This window comes from Oncorhynchus clarkii, chromosome 26 (assembly GCF_045791955.1).
Source record: "Oncorhynchus clarkii lewisi isolate Uvic-CL-2024 chromosome 26, UVic_Ocla_1.0, whole genome shotgun sequence".
Taxonomy (NCBI): Eukaryota; Metazoa; Chordata; class Actinopteri; order Salmoniformes; family Salmonidae; genus Oncorhynchus; species Oncorhynchus clarkii.
Window position 1 is genome coordinate 18,604,672 of NC_092172.1, and position 16,502 is coordinate 18,621,173.

General features: G+C 44.2%; 1 protein-coding gene across 1 annotated transcript in view; it reads right to left on the reverse strand.

Moving 5' to 3' along the window:
• Positions 1-16,502, reverse strand: part of LOC139385227 (cingulin-like protein 1) — a 43,243-nt gene that overhangs the window by 15,286 nt on the left and 11,455 nt on the right. Inside the window, exons 9-13 of the mRNA XM_071130344.1 lie at positions 8,210-8,416; positions 5,606-5,710; positions 3,838-3,990; positions 3,530-3,700; positions 1,894-2,055 (exon numbers count right to left, since the gene is read on the reverse strand). Of these exons, the coding sequence (XP_070986445.1) occupies positions 1,894-2,055; positions 3,530-3,700; positions 3,838-3,990; positions 5,606-5,710; positions 8,210-8,416 (798 nt within the window). The remainder of the gene's footprint in view (positions 1-1,893; positions 2,056-3,529; positions 3,701-3,837; positions 3,991-5,605; positions 5,711-8,209; positions 8,417-16,502) is intronic.

Sequence of the window (16,502 nt, forward strand, 5' to 3'; positions counted from 1 at the left end):
GTTCAATTCCTTTTACGTTACCCAACTCAGTCAGTGGCAAACAGCTGATGTCCCTTTATCAGATGTCTGGCTCATGTGAGTTGTAATGCTCATCTCTGTTGCAATGACGTTCTTGCCTCTCTCTCACTGGTGTTCGTTGCCCTGGTGCTGATCATCGTTGCGCCTCTAGTCTTCCTGCACTCTAAGTAAGGAGGCCTCTCTCTCCGTAGCATCCAGGTGCTTTTTCCATTTAGTTCGCTTCGTCTTTTTTTTTCTCACTTGACACTCCCGACATGCCCTGGCTATGTGTTCTTCTTGCACTCCCGACAGGCCCTGGCTATGTGTTCTTCTTGCACTCCCGACAGGCCCTGGCTATGTGTTCTTCTTGCACTCCCGACAGGCCCTGGCTATGTGTTCTTCTTGCACTCCCGACACTCAATTCTTGTAGCGGCACTCATTTGGCTTGTGCCCTTTTCCCGCGCAATGGTAACATGGTTTACCTGTTTTTCTTCACGACTGCATTTGCTTTAAAAGTATTTTGTGAGAACTGCTGTGCACTTTCTTTAATTCAAAAGTATTTTGTGTGATCTACGTTTAGTAAACAGTTTCTCAGCTCTGCACTTTTAACACCGCACACATCTATCACGTAATGACTCAAACTGACCAAATTTACACATGGCTAATGCTTTTCTTAAACTAGCCAAGTACTCACTAATAGACTCTCCCTTGAGTTGACTCCTTGACTAAAACTTTCATCTTTCAGTAATTAAATTTGTCCTCGGTACGTAGTGACTTTTCAAGTGTGACCGACAATCATTTTTTTTTTCACTTGGTTTCTGTGGAGCACAAGTCCATTAACAAATTGTGAGACTTTCTGCCAACAATAAGAAAAATGGCTTTTGACTTCTCCTCGTACTTGAGCCCATTAACTTCAAATCTGTTCGACACTTTCCTCAGTGAAAATCCTCGGCCTTGCCGAGCATCATCGTCGGTGCTAGCTTTTCTACACAGACTGTCTCGACGGAGCTTGCACTTTCTTGCTCGCTCTTGTTCTCCTCCAGACAAACTCGTACCTTGTCGCCAATCTGTTGCATCCCCGGTTAAAGGAAGCAGATTATTTTTAGTTATTGCAAAGAGAAACTTGACAGTAACATTAACATCATGAAGACGGTTTATTTCTAACATGACAGCGGAGACAACATAGCCGGTTCCAAGCTGAGTTCATCTGCACCCGCTCAAAGGTTGCACACTTGAATACCCTGGCCAACAACCAATGAGGGCCTGCCAATTAAACTAGGCACATCCAATCAGATCCATATTTCCAATATCACACACTGAACACGTGCACACCATTTTAACCAGATGTGCATAATAACATGCTCCTTATCTCTCAAACTACAATCTTATGTTCTCTATCCATGGAATTAGTCCACTCAACAAGTACTGTTCTTGAACTATTTAAGAACATGCCCAATGTCAAACCAGTTGGAGAATGTTCTTAGAACATTACAAACATTTTTATTGAATGTAACCATGTTTGAACTTTTAGGAAACATTCTGTTCAAGTAATGAAATACCAAGAAAATTTTATTTTGTCAAATTCCTTAAATATGCCAGGAATATTCTAAAACCAAGTAACTATCTTGCACCATTCCCAGAAAGTTGTTGTATGCAAAATAACCATAGGACAACGCTGCTCTCACCAAGCTCTAAGAAACATATGGTTCTCAGAACGTTATGTGCTAGCTGGGAACTGTTCCTTTCTCAGGACTGGAGTACAAACAAACAGACTAAATGGAAGGACTAGCATACACTGACTGAAGACTCAAAGATAACCAATTAATACAGCCCAAAAAGTCTCCATGAACACATGTATAGTTTAGAGACAAAGTGAAATGAATAATTAAGATATACCTCCATGAGTTTGACCTGTCGGATTTTGTCATCCTTTGAGTGGGCTTTGGTCTCTGCCTCCACCTCCAAGTCATAGACTTTCTGCTCCAGGGCCTTCTCCTTGAGCACCGAATCATCCCTCTCCCTCTTACACTGCCTCAGGTCTTCCTCCACATGGCTCAGCTGCAGGACACACACCACACATACTTTTAAAACAGAATGGGAATGGAAAACAAGTTTTGTGAATGCCTCCTACTGATTTACCAGTACACCACAGCGAACAATAAACCACACATGTGTCATACTGTTACAGTAACATCCATACCTGTCATGCATGCTTTAGCAATGCAATTTCAGCAGTGGCCACAAGATGCCATCTGTTCCTTTAACAATAGTGACTTAAGAGAAACTTTCACAAACACTAGCCTGGTGAGTGAAGAAGATGAAAGAAGAAAATACACTTGTCTTTAGCAGGTCTCAATGTGCTTATAAGATGGATGTCGGGGGTTGGGACAGACTGGAAATCTGAAGCAGATGAAACAGTGACCTCATCACCAGGCTTTAGAGGAGTGTGTCAGTCCGGAGGAGGATGTGGGGTCAGTCATTCCTGCTCTCACAACAATGACACTCCATCCCCCTCTTCCTGTAGACCAGCTGGACAAAGATACATCAGCCTATCCCATCTGTGCATATACATTACACTGGGTAGACTACAACACAAAGATGAACCATTAGCAGCAAGTCCTCTCTCTTCTGTAAAACGGACACATTTCTATGGAAAAAGTGAGCATGTTATGGCTCACAATTCCAATGGTGTTTGAACTGTGTTGGACTGAGTCTGGCCACCTGTCTTTAGCCTACTGTAGGAAGTAGGTTTTCTTTAATGACATTCTGCAGGGGTTAGTAACTCAGACACACGATGAGGGAGGACATTATTAGATCAAATAAACAATGCTTATCCCATATTCAGCAAAAACATTCCAAAAATTCCAAAGTGTTTAGTAGGTCAAACCATACCCAATGAGCAGTGGCCCTGGGTTATAACAACATTATGTGGTGCAGATCACAGCTACTAAGGAGTTATAGCTAGATTGTGAAAATGAACCACAGTAATTGGAAAAATATTAGCTGGAGAAATCCTAAATGAGGCAAAATGCCATGAAGAACTTAACAGAGGCTCAATCCAAATTCCATAAGCCTACCTAGCTACAACTCCCTTAATGTATGAGAACAATGGATGTAATGTAAGATAGTCACAGCTAATATTTGATATTGTTCAATTAAAAGAGGTTCATAAATTCATCCTAGTGTCTGAAGTTCTAGATTGCTAAAACATTCTGATGCTTCACCAATAGAAAAACAATGACTCAGATTTATTTTACCACCCTCCACAGCTCCAACTCTTCATGCTAAACCACAGATATCTATGAAAATATACATTATCTAACCTCTTTAACTCTGTAATACCACCAGGCCACCAGGCATCTACAGCTGTGACCTTCTGGTCCAGTTCAGGGAAAAGGGGAAGTATAAGAGGGGAGAGGACACATTCCAAAGCCATGACCTCACTGTACAGACCCTGAGTGGGGGTTTACAACACACTGAGTCAGGACAATGGCTCATCCTCCATTGTCATGGGGAGTACTGGCCAACCCACCTCCTCCTGTAGGGACTTAGCAGCCAGACGGGACTTGTCCAGCTCCACACCCCGTTCCCTCAGCTGCCTCTGAAGCTCAGCCAGCTCCCGACGGTTCTTCTCCTTGTACACGTCTATCTGCTCCTGCAGCTCCTGGGTGGACGACTGAGAGGCCTCCACGATCTCACTCATCTAAAGGGAGAGAGGGAGAAGGTATAGTTAGCCTTGCTAACAAACAGACATGCATGCACACATTGACACATGCATGTGGTGTGATATTTGATTGACTAAAACAAGGATGCCCGAAGGCCTTTAGTTGGTCCACTCACCTCCCTCTGTAGTTTCTCCACTGTGCGGTCCAGCAGACTCCTCTCGTCCTCTATCTCATTCTTAGTGTTCTTGAACTGTTCTTTTTGACTCCTCTCCTCCTTCAGCCTCTCCTCCAGCTCTCTGTGGTCATGGTTCAGCTTGGTCAAGTTCCTCTGTAACAGAAAGAGTTTAGAAAGATGGGTCAGAATGGTAAAGAGGACCGGCACTTATGCTTTATTATTCTCACCAGTAAATTATCCCGAGCTTGTGGTCAAAGCCTGGTCAATCTTAGCTGTACATCCTCTAACCATGTGGTCAAAGCCTGGTCAATCTTACCCGTACATCCTCTAACCATGTGGTCAGAGCCTGGTCAATCTGACCTTTACATCCTCTAACCATGTGGTCAGAGCCTGGTCAATCTGACCTTTACATCCTCTAACCATGTGGTCAAAGCCTGGTCAATCTTACCTGTACATCCTCTAACCATGTGGTCAAAGCCTGGTCAATCTTACCTGTACATCCTCTAACCGCGTGGTCAGAGCCTGGTCAATCTTAGCTCTACATCCTCTAACCGCGTGGTCAAAGCCTGGTCAATCTTACCTGTACATCCTCTAACCGTGTGGTCAGAGCCTGGTCAATCTTACCTGTACATCCTCTAACCATGTGGTCAGAGCCTGGTCAATCTTACCTGTACATCCTCTAACCATGTGGTCAAAGCCTGGTCAATCTTACCTGTACATCCTCTAACCGCGTGGTCAGAGCCTGGTCAATCTTACCTGTACATCCTCTAACCATGTGGTCAGAGCCTGGTCAATCTTACCTGTACATCCTCTAACCATGTGGTCAGAGCCTGGTCAATCTTACCTGTACATCCTCTAACCATGTGGTCAAAGCCTGGTCAATCTTAGCTGTACATCCTCTAACCATGTGGTCAAAGCCTGGTCAATCTTACCTGTACATCCTCTAACCGCGTGGTCAGAGCCTGGTCAATCTTACCTGTACATCCTCTAACCATGTGGTCAGAGCCTGGTCAATCTTAGCTGTACATCCTCTAACCATGTGGTCAAAGCCTGGTCAATCTTACCTGTACATCCTCTAACCATGTGGTCAGAGCCTGGTCAATCTTAGCTGTACATCCTCTAACCATGTGGTCAAAGCCTGGTCAATCTTACCTGTACATCCTCTAACCATGTGGTCAGAGCCTGGTCAATCTTACCTGTACATCCTCTAACCATGTGGTCAAAGCCTGGTCAATCTTACCTGTACATCCTCTAACCGCGTGGTCAGAGCCTGGTCAATCTTAGCTCTACATCCTCTAACCATGTGGTCAAAGCCTGGTCAATCTTACCTGTACATCCTCTAAACATGTGGTCAAAGCCTGGTCAATCTTACCTGTACATCCTCTAACCATGTGGTCAAACCCTGGTCAATCTTACATGTACATCCTCTAACCGTGTGGTCAGAGCCTGGTCAATCTTACCTGTACATCCTCTAACCATGTGGTCAAAGCCTGGTCAATCTTACCCGTACATCCTCTAACCATGTGGTCAGAGCCTGGTCAATCTGACCTTTACATCCCCTAACCATGTGGTCAGAGCCTGGTCAATCTTACCTGTACATCCTCTAACCATGTGGTCAAAGCCTGGTCAATCTTACCTGTACATCCTCTAACCGCGTGGTCAGAGCCTGGTCAATCTTAGCTCTACATCCCCTAACCATGTGGTCAAAGCCTGGTCAATCTTACCTGTACATCCTCTAACCATGTGGTCAAAGCCTGGTCAATCTTACCTGTACATCCTCTAACCGCGTGGTCAGAGCACGGTTGGCACGTGACATCTCCTCCTCCTGCTCCTTGATTTCTTCCAAAGACTCTTCCAGCTGCCTCTTCTCTATCTGTGAGTTTACACATACACATTAACATACACCAGCATAAGACAATAGGTAACAGATCTGATCTTCAATGTGAAAAGTTGTATTACTGTCAATCTGATTGACACTCCTGTGCAGTTTACAGTGGCTCTCCTTTATATAACTAGCAGCTCATGTTACACCCGAGGATCTGTCTTTTTCAGCCATCTATTTCCTGTGGTAGAGGAACGCAAAATACACTTGTAACTTAAATCTTGCTGAATCGATTGATTTCATTTTACTCCAGCGACTGTTTCATACTTTGCTTGTGCCTGTCTTTTTTATTTGTTAACATTACGACCGCGGAAATGCTTGTAATGACCTGTCAAACACACCCTGGTAACGTCTGAAATGGGGTCAATGGAATACAATGTCTTTCAGTTGAATCTATAATTATGCTAAAGCTTCATCAGGGATTTAACGCACCGCCTCGACACTTACATCACAAGAAAGAGAAGAAAGAAAGAATTGAATACAGTTGAAATGTTTACAAATTACATGCACTAAAATGATTATGGTGATATTATGTCTGATCTCATAAACAATGTAAAGTATCTTTAGATATGTTTAATCTAGAGCAAAGTGTGTTGATTTTTAATCCAAGGATATCCTGCTATTGATACACTTGTTTAATTATGCAAGAGAACTTGACAACAACAGTAATTAATGAGGCAGTCTAGACAGCGCATCAGAGTGAGGGTAGGGTAGACAGAGAAAGAATTTGGTAGTTGAAGCCCTGTTATGTTAATGTATCCATATATGCAAATACACCCTGTGTGTTTATGCAAATTAGGCACATAAAATATATACATATATATACAGTTGAAGTCGGAAGTTTACATACACCTTAGCCAAATACATTTAAACTATGTTTTTCACAATTCCTGACATTTAATCCTAGTAAAAATCCCCTGTTTTAGGTCAGCTAGGATCACCACTTTATTTTACGAATGTGAAATGTCAGAATAATAGTAGAGAGAATTATTTCTTTCAGCTTTTATTTCTTTCATCACATTCCCAGTGGGTCAGAAGTTTACATACACTCAATTAGTATTTGGTAGGATTGCCTTTAAATTGTTTAACTTGGGTCAAACGTTTCAGGTAGCCTTCCACAAGCTTCCCACAATAAGTTGGATGAATTCTGTCCCATTCCTCCAGACAGAGCTGGTGTAACTGAGTCAGGTTTGTAGGCCTCCTTGCTTGCACACGCTTTTTCAGTTCTGCCCACAAATGTTCTATAGGATTGAGGTCAGGGCTTTGTGATGGCCATTCCAATAGCTTGACTTTGTTGTCCTTAAGCCATTTTGACACAACTTTGGAAGTATGCTTGGGGTCATTTTCCATTTGGAAGACCCATTCGTGACCAAACTTTAACTTCCTGGCTGATGTCTTGAGATGTTGCTTCAATATATCCACATAATTTTCCTTTCTCATGAGGCCATCTATTTTATGAAGTGCACCAGTCCCACCTGCAGCAAAGCACCTCCACAACATGATGCTGCTACACCCGTGCTTCACGGTTGGGATGGGTGTTCTTCGGCTTGCAAGACTCCCTCTTTTTCCTCCAAACATAACGATGGCCAAACAGTTCTATTTTTGTTTCATCAGACCAGAGGATATTTCTCCAAAAAGTACGATCTTTGTCCCCATGTGCAGTTGCAAACTGTAATCTGGCTTTTTTATGGTGGTTTTGGAGCAGTGGCTTCTTCCTTGCTGAGCGGCCTTTCAGGTTATGTCGATATAGGACTTGTTTTACTGTGGATATAGATACTTTTGTACCTGTTTCCTCCAGCATCTTCACAAGGTCCTTTGCTGTTGTTCTGGGATTGATTTGCACTTTCGCACCAAAGTACGTTCATCTCTAGGAGACAGAACGCGTCTCCTTCCTGAGCGGTATGACGGCTGCGTGGTCCCATGGTGTTTATACTTGTGTACTATTGTTTGTACAGATGAACATTTCACCTTCAGGCATTTGGAAATTGCTCCCAAGGATGAACCTTATAGGTGGAATAATCTGTCTGTAAACAATTGTTGGAAAAATTACTTGTGTCATGCACAAAGTAGATGTCCTAACCGACTTGCCAAAACTATAGTTTGTTAACAAGACATTTGTGGAGTTGTTGAAAAATGAGTTTTAATGACTAAAACCTAAATGTATGTAAACTTCCGACTTCCAACTGTATATATCTACAAAAACTGATACAATAAGATAATGTATATACAGTATGAGTGGATTTATGTTTTTCTTTCTTTATTTGACAATAAATTGAATACCTGAATCCCCACCAAAATCCCTTTGTCCATGCCAGTAAATGTTTAATGCGCTGTAATTCATGTGATGGATTATACAAATTCTAAAAGTTTGGAGTATCTTCATCCACTGTCCAACAGTTGCAATTATGCAAATTGTTTAAAAAACATTTGAACAATTTATATGACCGTTGCTACAGTAGTTACAGTACTTTAGGTTTCTCTGTTCCTCACCTCAAGCCGGCCGACTCTGTCCCCCAGCTTGCTCTCCTGTAGCTTGGCATCATCAACGATACGGTTGAGTTTGGCCACTTCGTTCTCCAGCTCCTGTGCCCGCTTTCTCAGCTTCTCGGCCTCCTGGCTAAGACGTCCCGCCTGGCCCTCCACTGCCCCCTTGGCTGCCTCCACTTCAGCCTTCTCCTTGCCCACTGCAGCACTGCTCTGGAGAGCAGACAGAATGGTCAGTGCAAAGTAAATACAGGGTAGAAAGATGCAACGTTGTACAGAAAAGGACACAATACTTGCTTGACAACTGGTTAAAAACAAAAGTCTACGGTCTTATTTACAAGGCAACTCAAATTCCTTCACAGCTCCTTCATGACAAGCTCAAGGGGATTTAAGAGGTGGATGCATGACAATAACTCTAAGCCTCCATTCACCTCCCATTGAACTGCCTCTACTGCTGTAGCTTGACCCACACAAAGACAGCATGTCACCCGCAAAAGGCTGGGGAGATTGAGGTGAATGGTCCAGTCCAGTAAATCCGTCCACTTCATTCTGAGTCCCCTGAGCGTGACCAACATCAATGTCTCAATGGCTTTATCTGCCAGAGTTGTACAGTTGTGGGGCTGCTGCTTAAGCCTCATGGCTCTCACTTGTTCACCGCTTGTCACTCAACATGACCAAATTCCATAATTAGATGACCCACTGTTGGTGGCAGCCTGTCTTTGTATGAACTTGGCTGCTGTGGCAGGACAGTGTGAAAGGAGGTCCCTGTGTGCTTTGCCTCTGCCCAGTTTTATCAATGGAGAGCCTGCCCTGGCTAGCCTGTCTGGGCTGCTGCTGTCCTAAGGGAGAGCAGTCAATGCACTCGGGGAAACCTGAATTCTGTCTTCATGTAACCTCTTAGCTGACAACAACACACAGCACTCTATCTAGGCCCGCATTAAGTTTTGCATAGAAAAACAGATAGCAGGTTTTGCTGTGATGACGCTGTCAGAGAGGAATTTACTTTATATCCTGAAAGTGACCGTTTAAGAAGATATTGTAGCAGCCAGGCTCCCAAATATTTGTTCAGAAACGAGAATATCTGGAAATGAGGCAAAGCTTGACAGAATGCCAGATGACAGGTTTGACAGTTTCTTGTTCTGTTTACTAAAGTGAGGAATACCCGTGCTGCACTGGTCCACAGAAACAACCAGGAACTGACGTTCATATGGGGTTGACTACTGATACAAAGGGCCAGGAATTTTCCCTAACCAGGAAAAACTAGAAGCCCTAGATAAGTTATACCCAAGGCCTAGAGTTTTTCCTGGTTGGATCACATGGCTCCTGGCCATTCTCATTACAGTACTAGGCCTATATTTAATTGACTAAATATGATTATGTAAACACGTTTTATATTTAAGCAATAAGGCACGAGGAAGTTTGGTATATGGCCAATATACCACGGCTAAGGGCTGTTCTTATGCACGAGGCAATGCAGAGTGCCTGGATACAGCCCCTAGTTATGGTTTATTGGCAATATTGAATACATTTAATAAATAATAAATAAATGAAACTATAATACAAAACAAGAAACACAAACAACTCACATACATGAAACAGAAACAATGACACCTGGGGAAGGAACCAAAGGGAGTGACATATATAGAGAAGGTAATCAGGGAGGTGATGGGGTCTAGTTACCAACGTAATTAGAACAGTAAAAATACATGTTTTGTCATACCCGTGGTTTACGGTCTGACATACCACGGCTTACAGCCAATCAGCATTCACGGCTCAAACCATCCAGTTTATAATGTAGGCTATCAGTTTTCTCCCCATTCATGTTATACAGTATGCAGGCAGGGAGGGAGAGTTAGCAGGTTCATTATGAGGAGGAATGTCTGCTCCCAGGGGGATTAGAGGCAAATGGTGCAGATTAACACACTGTGGTTCAATTCCCCTTAGCCTCGCCTGGACAAGCAGGCAGGCAGACAGGCACCTCTCACTGGACAGGTCCAAGAAAAGCCTATGCCTACACACACTGCACATACCTGACGCACATACCCGTCACATACTCCGCTCACACCTGAAGCACGCACACAGATGCATCTGTTTCACACGCACACACACACACACACACACACACACACACACACACACACACACACACACACTGTGCTCCAGGTGAGCACCAACGCTGACTCACCCAGTGGAGAGTGAAAAACCATTCACTAACGAAACAGCATGATAAATAGCAGACAGCTAATGTCATGAAGCTACTTCAATTACAAGTCCTGTGATTATCAGTCATAGGTTTAGTTAGATACAGATGTCTTACTAAATGGGTGTCTTAAAGGAATCTGACTTAGTGCTTGGGAATGTGTTTGAATCCCCTCTTCTGTCATTAGAACCACTGTACTATGGTCCCTTAGTGACTCATTATCTGTCCACAGAGCTGAAAGAGTCCAAAGTCCGACCACCTCGCCCCCTCAATCATCCCCTCACCACTGGGTGAGTTGGAGGACCCTCATTGGTCACTGAGGCTTGGTGTTCCAGTGTTTGAGCGGAGGGTGGTAGGCGAGGGGTTAAGGTCACCCAGTGGAGGGGAGAGCATAGAAGACAGATCATTAACCACCCCACCTCCAGGACCCACTGAGGTCTGTTGGGCCTATTCCCCTCCCCGACACCCTTATCCCTGCATGGGTCAGCTGGGGCACAAGTACAGACTGACTGACTGATATGCAGGTGTCACTGGAATTACCTACATCCCAGACCAGGATATTCTCACACAAAAAAAGTGCTTAAAATGTGTAAATGAAGGCAGTGTTATATTTTTCAAAACATTGGGCATATCCCAAACATCTTTCACCTGTCTAGGACTGTACAGAATCCAAGGACAGCAGGAGGTAGAAGCTTGTGAAAAACCTCACTGTTTTACAGGTCACTTCGCCTACTTAGCTAGAATATGTGAAGATTGTAGTATCATCTCTGTATTGAAACTAATCAACTGGGGCTGTGGGTAGAGGGCAGGTTGGGGGGGAGGGGAGCATACAGAAAATGTAGACTCATTGAGTTCTCCGTTTTTTTTCTCATACAAACATCCCCTCACCCCCTCTTTCACTGTCCCATTTCCCATCCTGGGTTCTTTGAGAGTCCAGCACTACCACTCAGAGGGTGAGGGGGAGAAAGACCCATGGGTGGTGGAAATTCACAGGGTGCCCTGGTGATCATTGTTCCTTGTGTTTGCCATTTTTTACTCGCTCAGACTTTTACAAAGCCTTAAAATTAACAATTGGAGAGTTTAATTTCAAGGGCTCTCTTGTGTATTCTTAAACTGTGTGTCTATAGTCAGGCATTAAATACCATTGTGCGGCCAGTAAAAAGAGTGGCACTAACAATGCAGTGAAGTATGCATGGCCCAGTGTGCGAGCTCTGAGCTTTTACAGGGTGCTCTCAGGTTTCTGGGAACACACACAAACCCCTGCTGAATCTGCTTTGGAGCCCAGGGAACAGGCAATGGAGGGGTAATCCCACATCCAGCAGAGCCCCACTCTATTCACATTTATAGGCACATACACATCCCTTTTTAAAATGACAAGAGTGTTAATCCATTCTAGATCCACTGTCAAGAGTCAGTGTGCAGCAGGTAGGACGGAGTCAGGCGCAGAACTCAGTAACAACGTACTTTACTTGGAAAATCACAAACAAATACCATACAGGGAAAAATATTCCAGCTCGACACAACAGAGCGACTACTTAACAAAGAACAAACACATACCAAACCATGTGGGAATCAGAGGGTTAAATAGGGAATAAATTATAACGTAATGGGAACCAGGTGTGTTAAATCAAGACAAAACAAATGGAAAAAGAAACGTAGATCGGTGGCGGCTAGAAAGCCGGTGACGTCGACCGCCGAACGCCGCCCGAACAAGGAGAGGCACCAACTTATAATAATCTGACTTTTAACTGAATCAAAATGTTAATCTTTCAACAAATCCTGAAAATAAAGATTGTGGTGTACTCATGCCCTTGTCAGTGAGTAGCATACCCTCTGATTGGTTGTCACAGACAAACTGGTGTCATCTATACTACAGAGATTAAAGTAAAAGTCCTGGCACACCCCTAAACACATTTTATGTGTTTACTATCACATGCATTCATAACACTGAACTCAACCTTTTATATGAGTGCACTGTTGTAGGCATACAGCATTCACAAGGTTTTAGAAATAATACCTATTTCAGACAGTAACACTCACAGTGCAAGATTGCAGTATATAAAAAATAAGTAACTATAATGGAGCACAGTGTTCTGCTCCCTCTGCTCTACCATGGCCTTGGGAAAGGTACAAAGCAACACTTCTTTGATTGAGCTGACACATTGTCAAGTTGCTATAATGTCCCAGCAGCATCCCTGACAGAAAGGCTTTAGTTAGGAGCCGAAGGGCAGTGTTCCTCCTACATAATCCAGGACCTAGGCCAGGATGCAGAGAAACACAGGATATCCCTCTACCCCAGCTGTAACAACACACGGGTGGTGACATCGTTCAAACAGACACATACTGGCCACAACCACAAGTGAATAAAATCAACGCTCAACACCACATCCTTTATAATTATTTACTTCAGTGTACCTTAGTTAGAGGGTACTGTGAGCCAAGGTTGATGTGGCCTCATAGTTTTATGGTCCTGTTTTCAAATGACTTCCATTCATGTGCTCTCCCTGAGGGAAAAGTAAATATGGGATAAGAGGGGAAGTCGAGATAGGCAATCGGGACTAAATAGAAGCACAAAGATGACCAAGGTCCTTCCAGGAACGGGTCATATCCTGTGTGATATCAGGTTAATGGTATTCAACACCATGTATTCTATCTTCAAGGAAAGTGAATAGCATCACAGGTCACTCAAGCTCTTCTCTGGCAATGAATAAGCCTTAGTTTGTTTCACCAGCAAGAAGGTATGCATTACAATAGAGACGCTCTCCAACAAAAGGCACATAGACTAGTGTCTGCCTAGTAAAGACAGGTTTGTGATGGCTTGGGAGAAAAGCTTGCAGTGGAAATTAAAACTTGCTGCTTGAGGAGCACTGGCATCTCTCCAGTCACCATAAGATGCCAGCAATCAAATCTTGTCTTGTCCTTCGGGACATGGAAACAGAAACCTTTTTAAATGGAGTCTCTATTGCCGGGCCAAATGATAGGATTTCAGGGGTGTTTGGCTTTAATAGAGAATTAAATAGGCCAGTGCAGTGAGAAGGCAGTCACAGTAGAGCTTTGAGGGACACTGGCCCTTTGTGTCAAAAAAATGAAACCAGAGAATTAACATTTACTGTCACAAAACTCCAAGCCTCCCCAGAATGTGGCATTATTACAGTTTAGCACTTCGCCAGAAGGCCAGTGGCTTCAAAAGAAGGGAGTGGGATGACACAATGTCAAAGTCCACACACAGTACTCTATTCTGATCTTAAATGGTTGATATGAGGCCAACCCAGAGTGATTATAATATCAAAAGACCCTTCAGAAACTCATATAGTAGGACAAAACACTGACATTGAGCATAGTACTTCTTTTAACTCTTGGACGAAAGCCAGACCTTGGGGAATCATGCTGCCTGGTCGGGCTGGAGGAAAATCACAGGCAAATGACTGGGCTTTGAATGTCAGAGCTGAGGTCAGATCCTGCTGGAGGGAGAGTGACCAGTGCCACTTGCAACCTGAGCAGACTACGCCACAGGAGAGTAAGTCCATGTTAAATACTTTGCCTGTACTTGCCAGTACTCCCTACTCTGTTGGATGTTGAAAAGCAATGTACCAACACAAAACAACCTATTGAGTGGAGAAACCACATATTTCCTAAGACTCGGTGTGAGCGAGTTAGCTTTCTACCTCTGGTCTTAAAGCTGAGGTACATCACAGTCTTGAGCACACTGACCCTCTACTCCACACTCCTGGGGGTATTTGTTGGAATCCCAAAAGCCCTGCATGCATTTTGGCAAAGTAGGCTCCCTCCCCACCAGCTCAGCTCTGCAAGGCAGTGACGCAGCAGAGGAACAATAGGCCCATGAATTCAGGCTACAGCCTCACAGCAGAGCGCTATCATCAACTGAGGAAACACACTGCCTCCTGTGGGACTCTTTACCTTCAAACAGCCCTAAGGAGGTGCTCACCAGGCCACATGGCTTCAATGATTACACACAAAAAGAAGTCAGTCACAGAGAAAATAAAGACAGGCAGGAATCACTCAAGTGGAGGGCTAGAAGCTGGGGGATGGAGCTGCCAGTGTGTCAGGGGATGTATGAGATAGGGCTATAAGGGCTGAGGCTTGGGACTGTGGCTAATTCATTTAGGAATGACTGTATGGTTAGGGTGGAGGGAGGGAGAGGATCAAGGCTGAGGGTTGAGAGTGGGCTGGAGCCAGGAATGGGGTTTGAGCCTGGGAATGGGACTAGGGGCTAGGGCTGGTACTAGAGGCTGGGGCTGGTACTAGAGGCTGGGGCTGGTACTAGGGGCTAGGGCTGGTACTAGAGGCTGGGGATGGTACTAGAGGCTGGGGCTGGTACTAGGGGCTAGGGCTGGTACTAGAGGCTGGGGCTGGTACTAGAGGCTGGGGCTGGTACTAGGGGCTAGGGCTGGTACTAGAGGCTGGGGTTGGGACTACGGGTTGGGGCTGTCTGGGGTTGTGGCCCTCTGAGAGAGCGTTGAGAATCAGGAATGTCTCTGAGAGGGGGTATAACAGCAGCCCCCTGAAGAGGCACGTCGCACCCCTCCCGACCCCACCCACTGGTCAGAGCTGGAGCATTGTAACAGAATATGCAGGAGGGAAGGGGTCTGCTGGGTGCACATTCTCTAACCAGCCAGAAACATTCTCTGACACACCCTTCTCGCTGCTCACTGTACCTTATCAGTTCACATTTTCACATTCCCTCAAGTCTCACTGTTGTGAAAAACCTGACTTACACAGAACTGATCTACAATAAGTAACTTACAGTAAGTAGACTACAGTCTGATTATAGATTCTCTATGAATACTGTTGTTTGACCTCTATAGTTTCTAAATCTATAGATTAACATCTAAAGAATGGACCATGCTACAACTCAATAAAAATACAATTGAACCTAAAATGCAATGACACAAAACAAACACACACATTTTCAGGGAGATGTCCACTCCATAACTCATCTGACCCACTTTATTCAGCATATCCCAACCATATCCCAAACCCCTACTGCTATTATTGTGTGAAACAAACTCATCATTCATCTACTGAGGTCCACAATTACCCCTGCCCTTTCAATGGATGAACAGAGAGAGAGAGGAGGAACAATGAGGAAAAATGCACAACTCATGAACTACAGCTCATTAGATTAGTGACGGCTTGCCACTGCAATTAACGGGCAACGGGAACAATTTAGTGTTCCAGTTTCCAGCATTATTCTCTGCATGGGGCAGCACTATCAATGCACATTTCATGGCCGAAGGAGAGAGGAGCAGCGTTTCGATGGGAGACAGGACAGATGAATGCCAGACCGTGCAGACTTTACGCTAAGCAAATCAGCAGCCTGTGCGGTTGCTCACTCACATGCAGGCATTTTTATTACTTCAATCCTGCCAATGCCTGGTGGATAAAAGTACAGTAGACTGAAATTGACATAAATAGTTTTTGTGTGTGACAACCTAACAATGGATTGGTATTTTAAGGGAAAGGCCCAAATTGCTGAAGATAAACTCAAACTGATAGCAGCCAAACTGTCTGAATACTGAGTAACAATAAGGTCAGACATCTTGTTATTTGTTTATAAAGCACTGGTGGTGAATTCTTGATGACAAACTCTTCCCCTCAAGCAAGAACAACAATATCTCAGAAGGGGCTGGCTGCTGTGTCGGCAGGAGGAAGTGGGGGCAAGGAGAGGACTTCGAGGCCCTGACACAAACAGGAAGCATGTGAGCCAGGCAACACCTAGTCAACACAATGCTACTCTAGCCTTGTCAGTGTGGTTCTCTTATGCCTCTCTCCTCCATTAGCCCTATTTATGCTCTTACCTCACTGTCCTCTCTACCGCTTCCCTACCCTGTCTTCTCTTTACTAGTCCATTTGCCTCTCCCCCTCCCAAGTCTTTTAAAGGCTTTGTTTGGTCCTATTTTTCCTTCCTGTTGAGCCATCCAGTAAAATCTGTTTACAACAAAATCACACCTCAACATCATGAAATAGGTCCTAAAGCTTCTTAATGACAATGATATGTCATCTAGGGTAAACAGAGTCCAATAAGTTCCCATGAAAAGTGATGACAAGTTGGTTTAACTGGATTGGATAGCTGAGTCT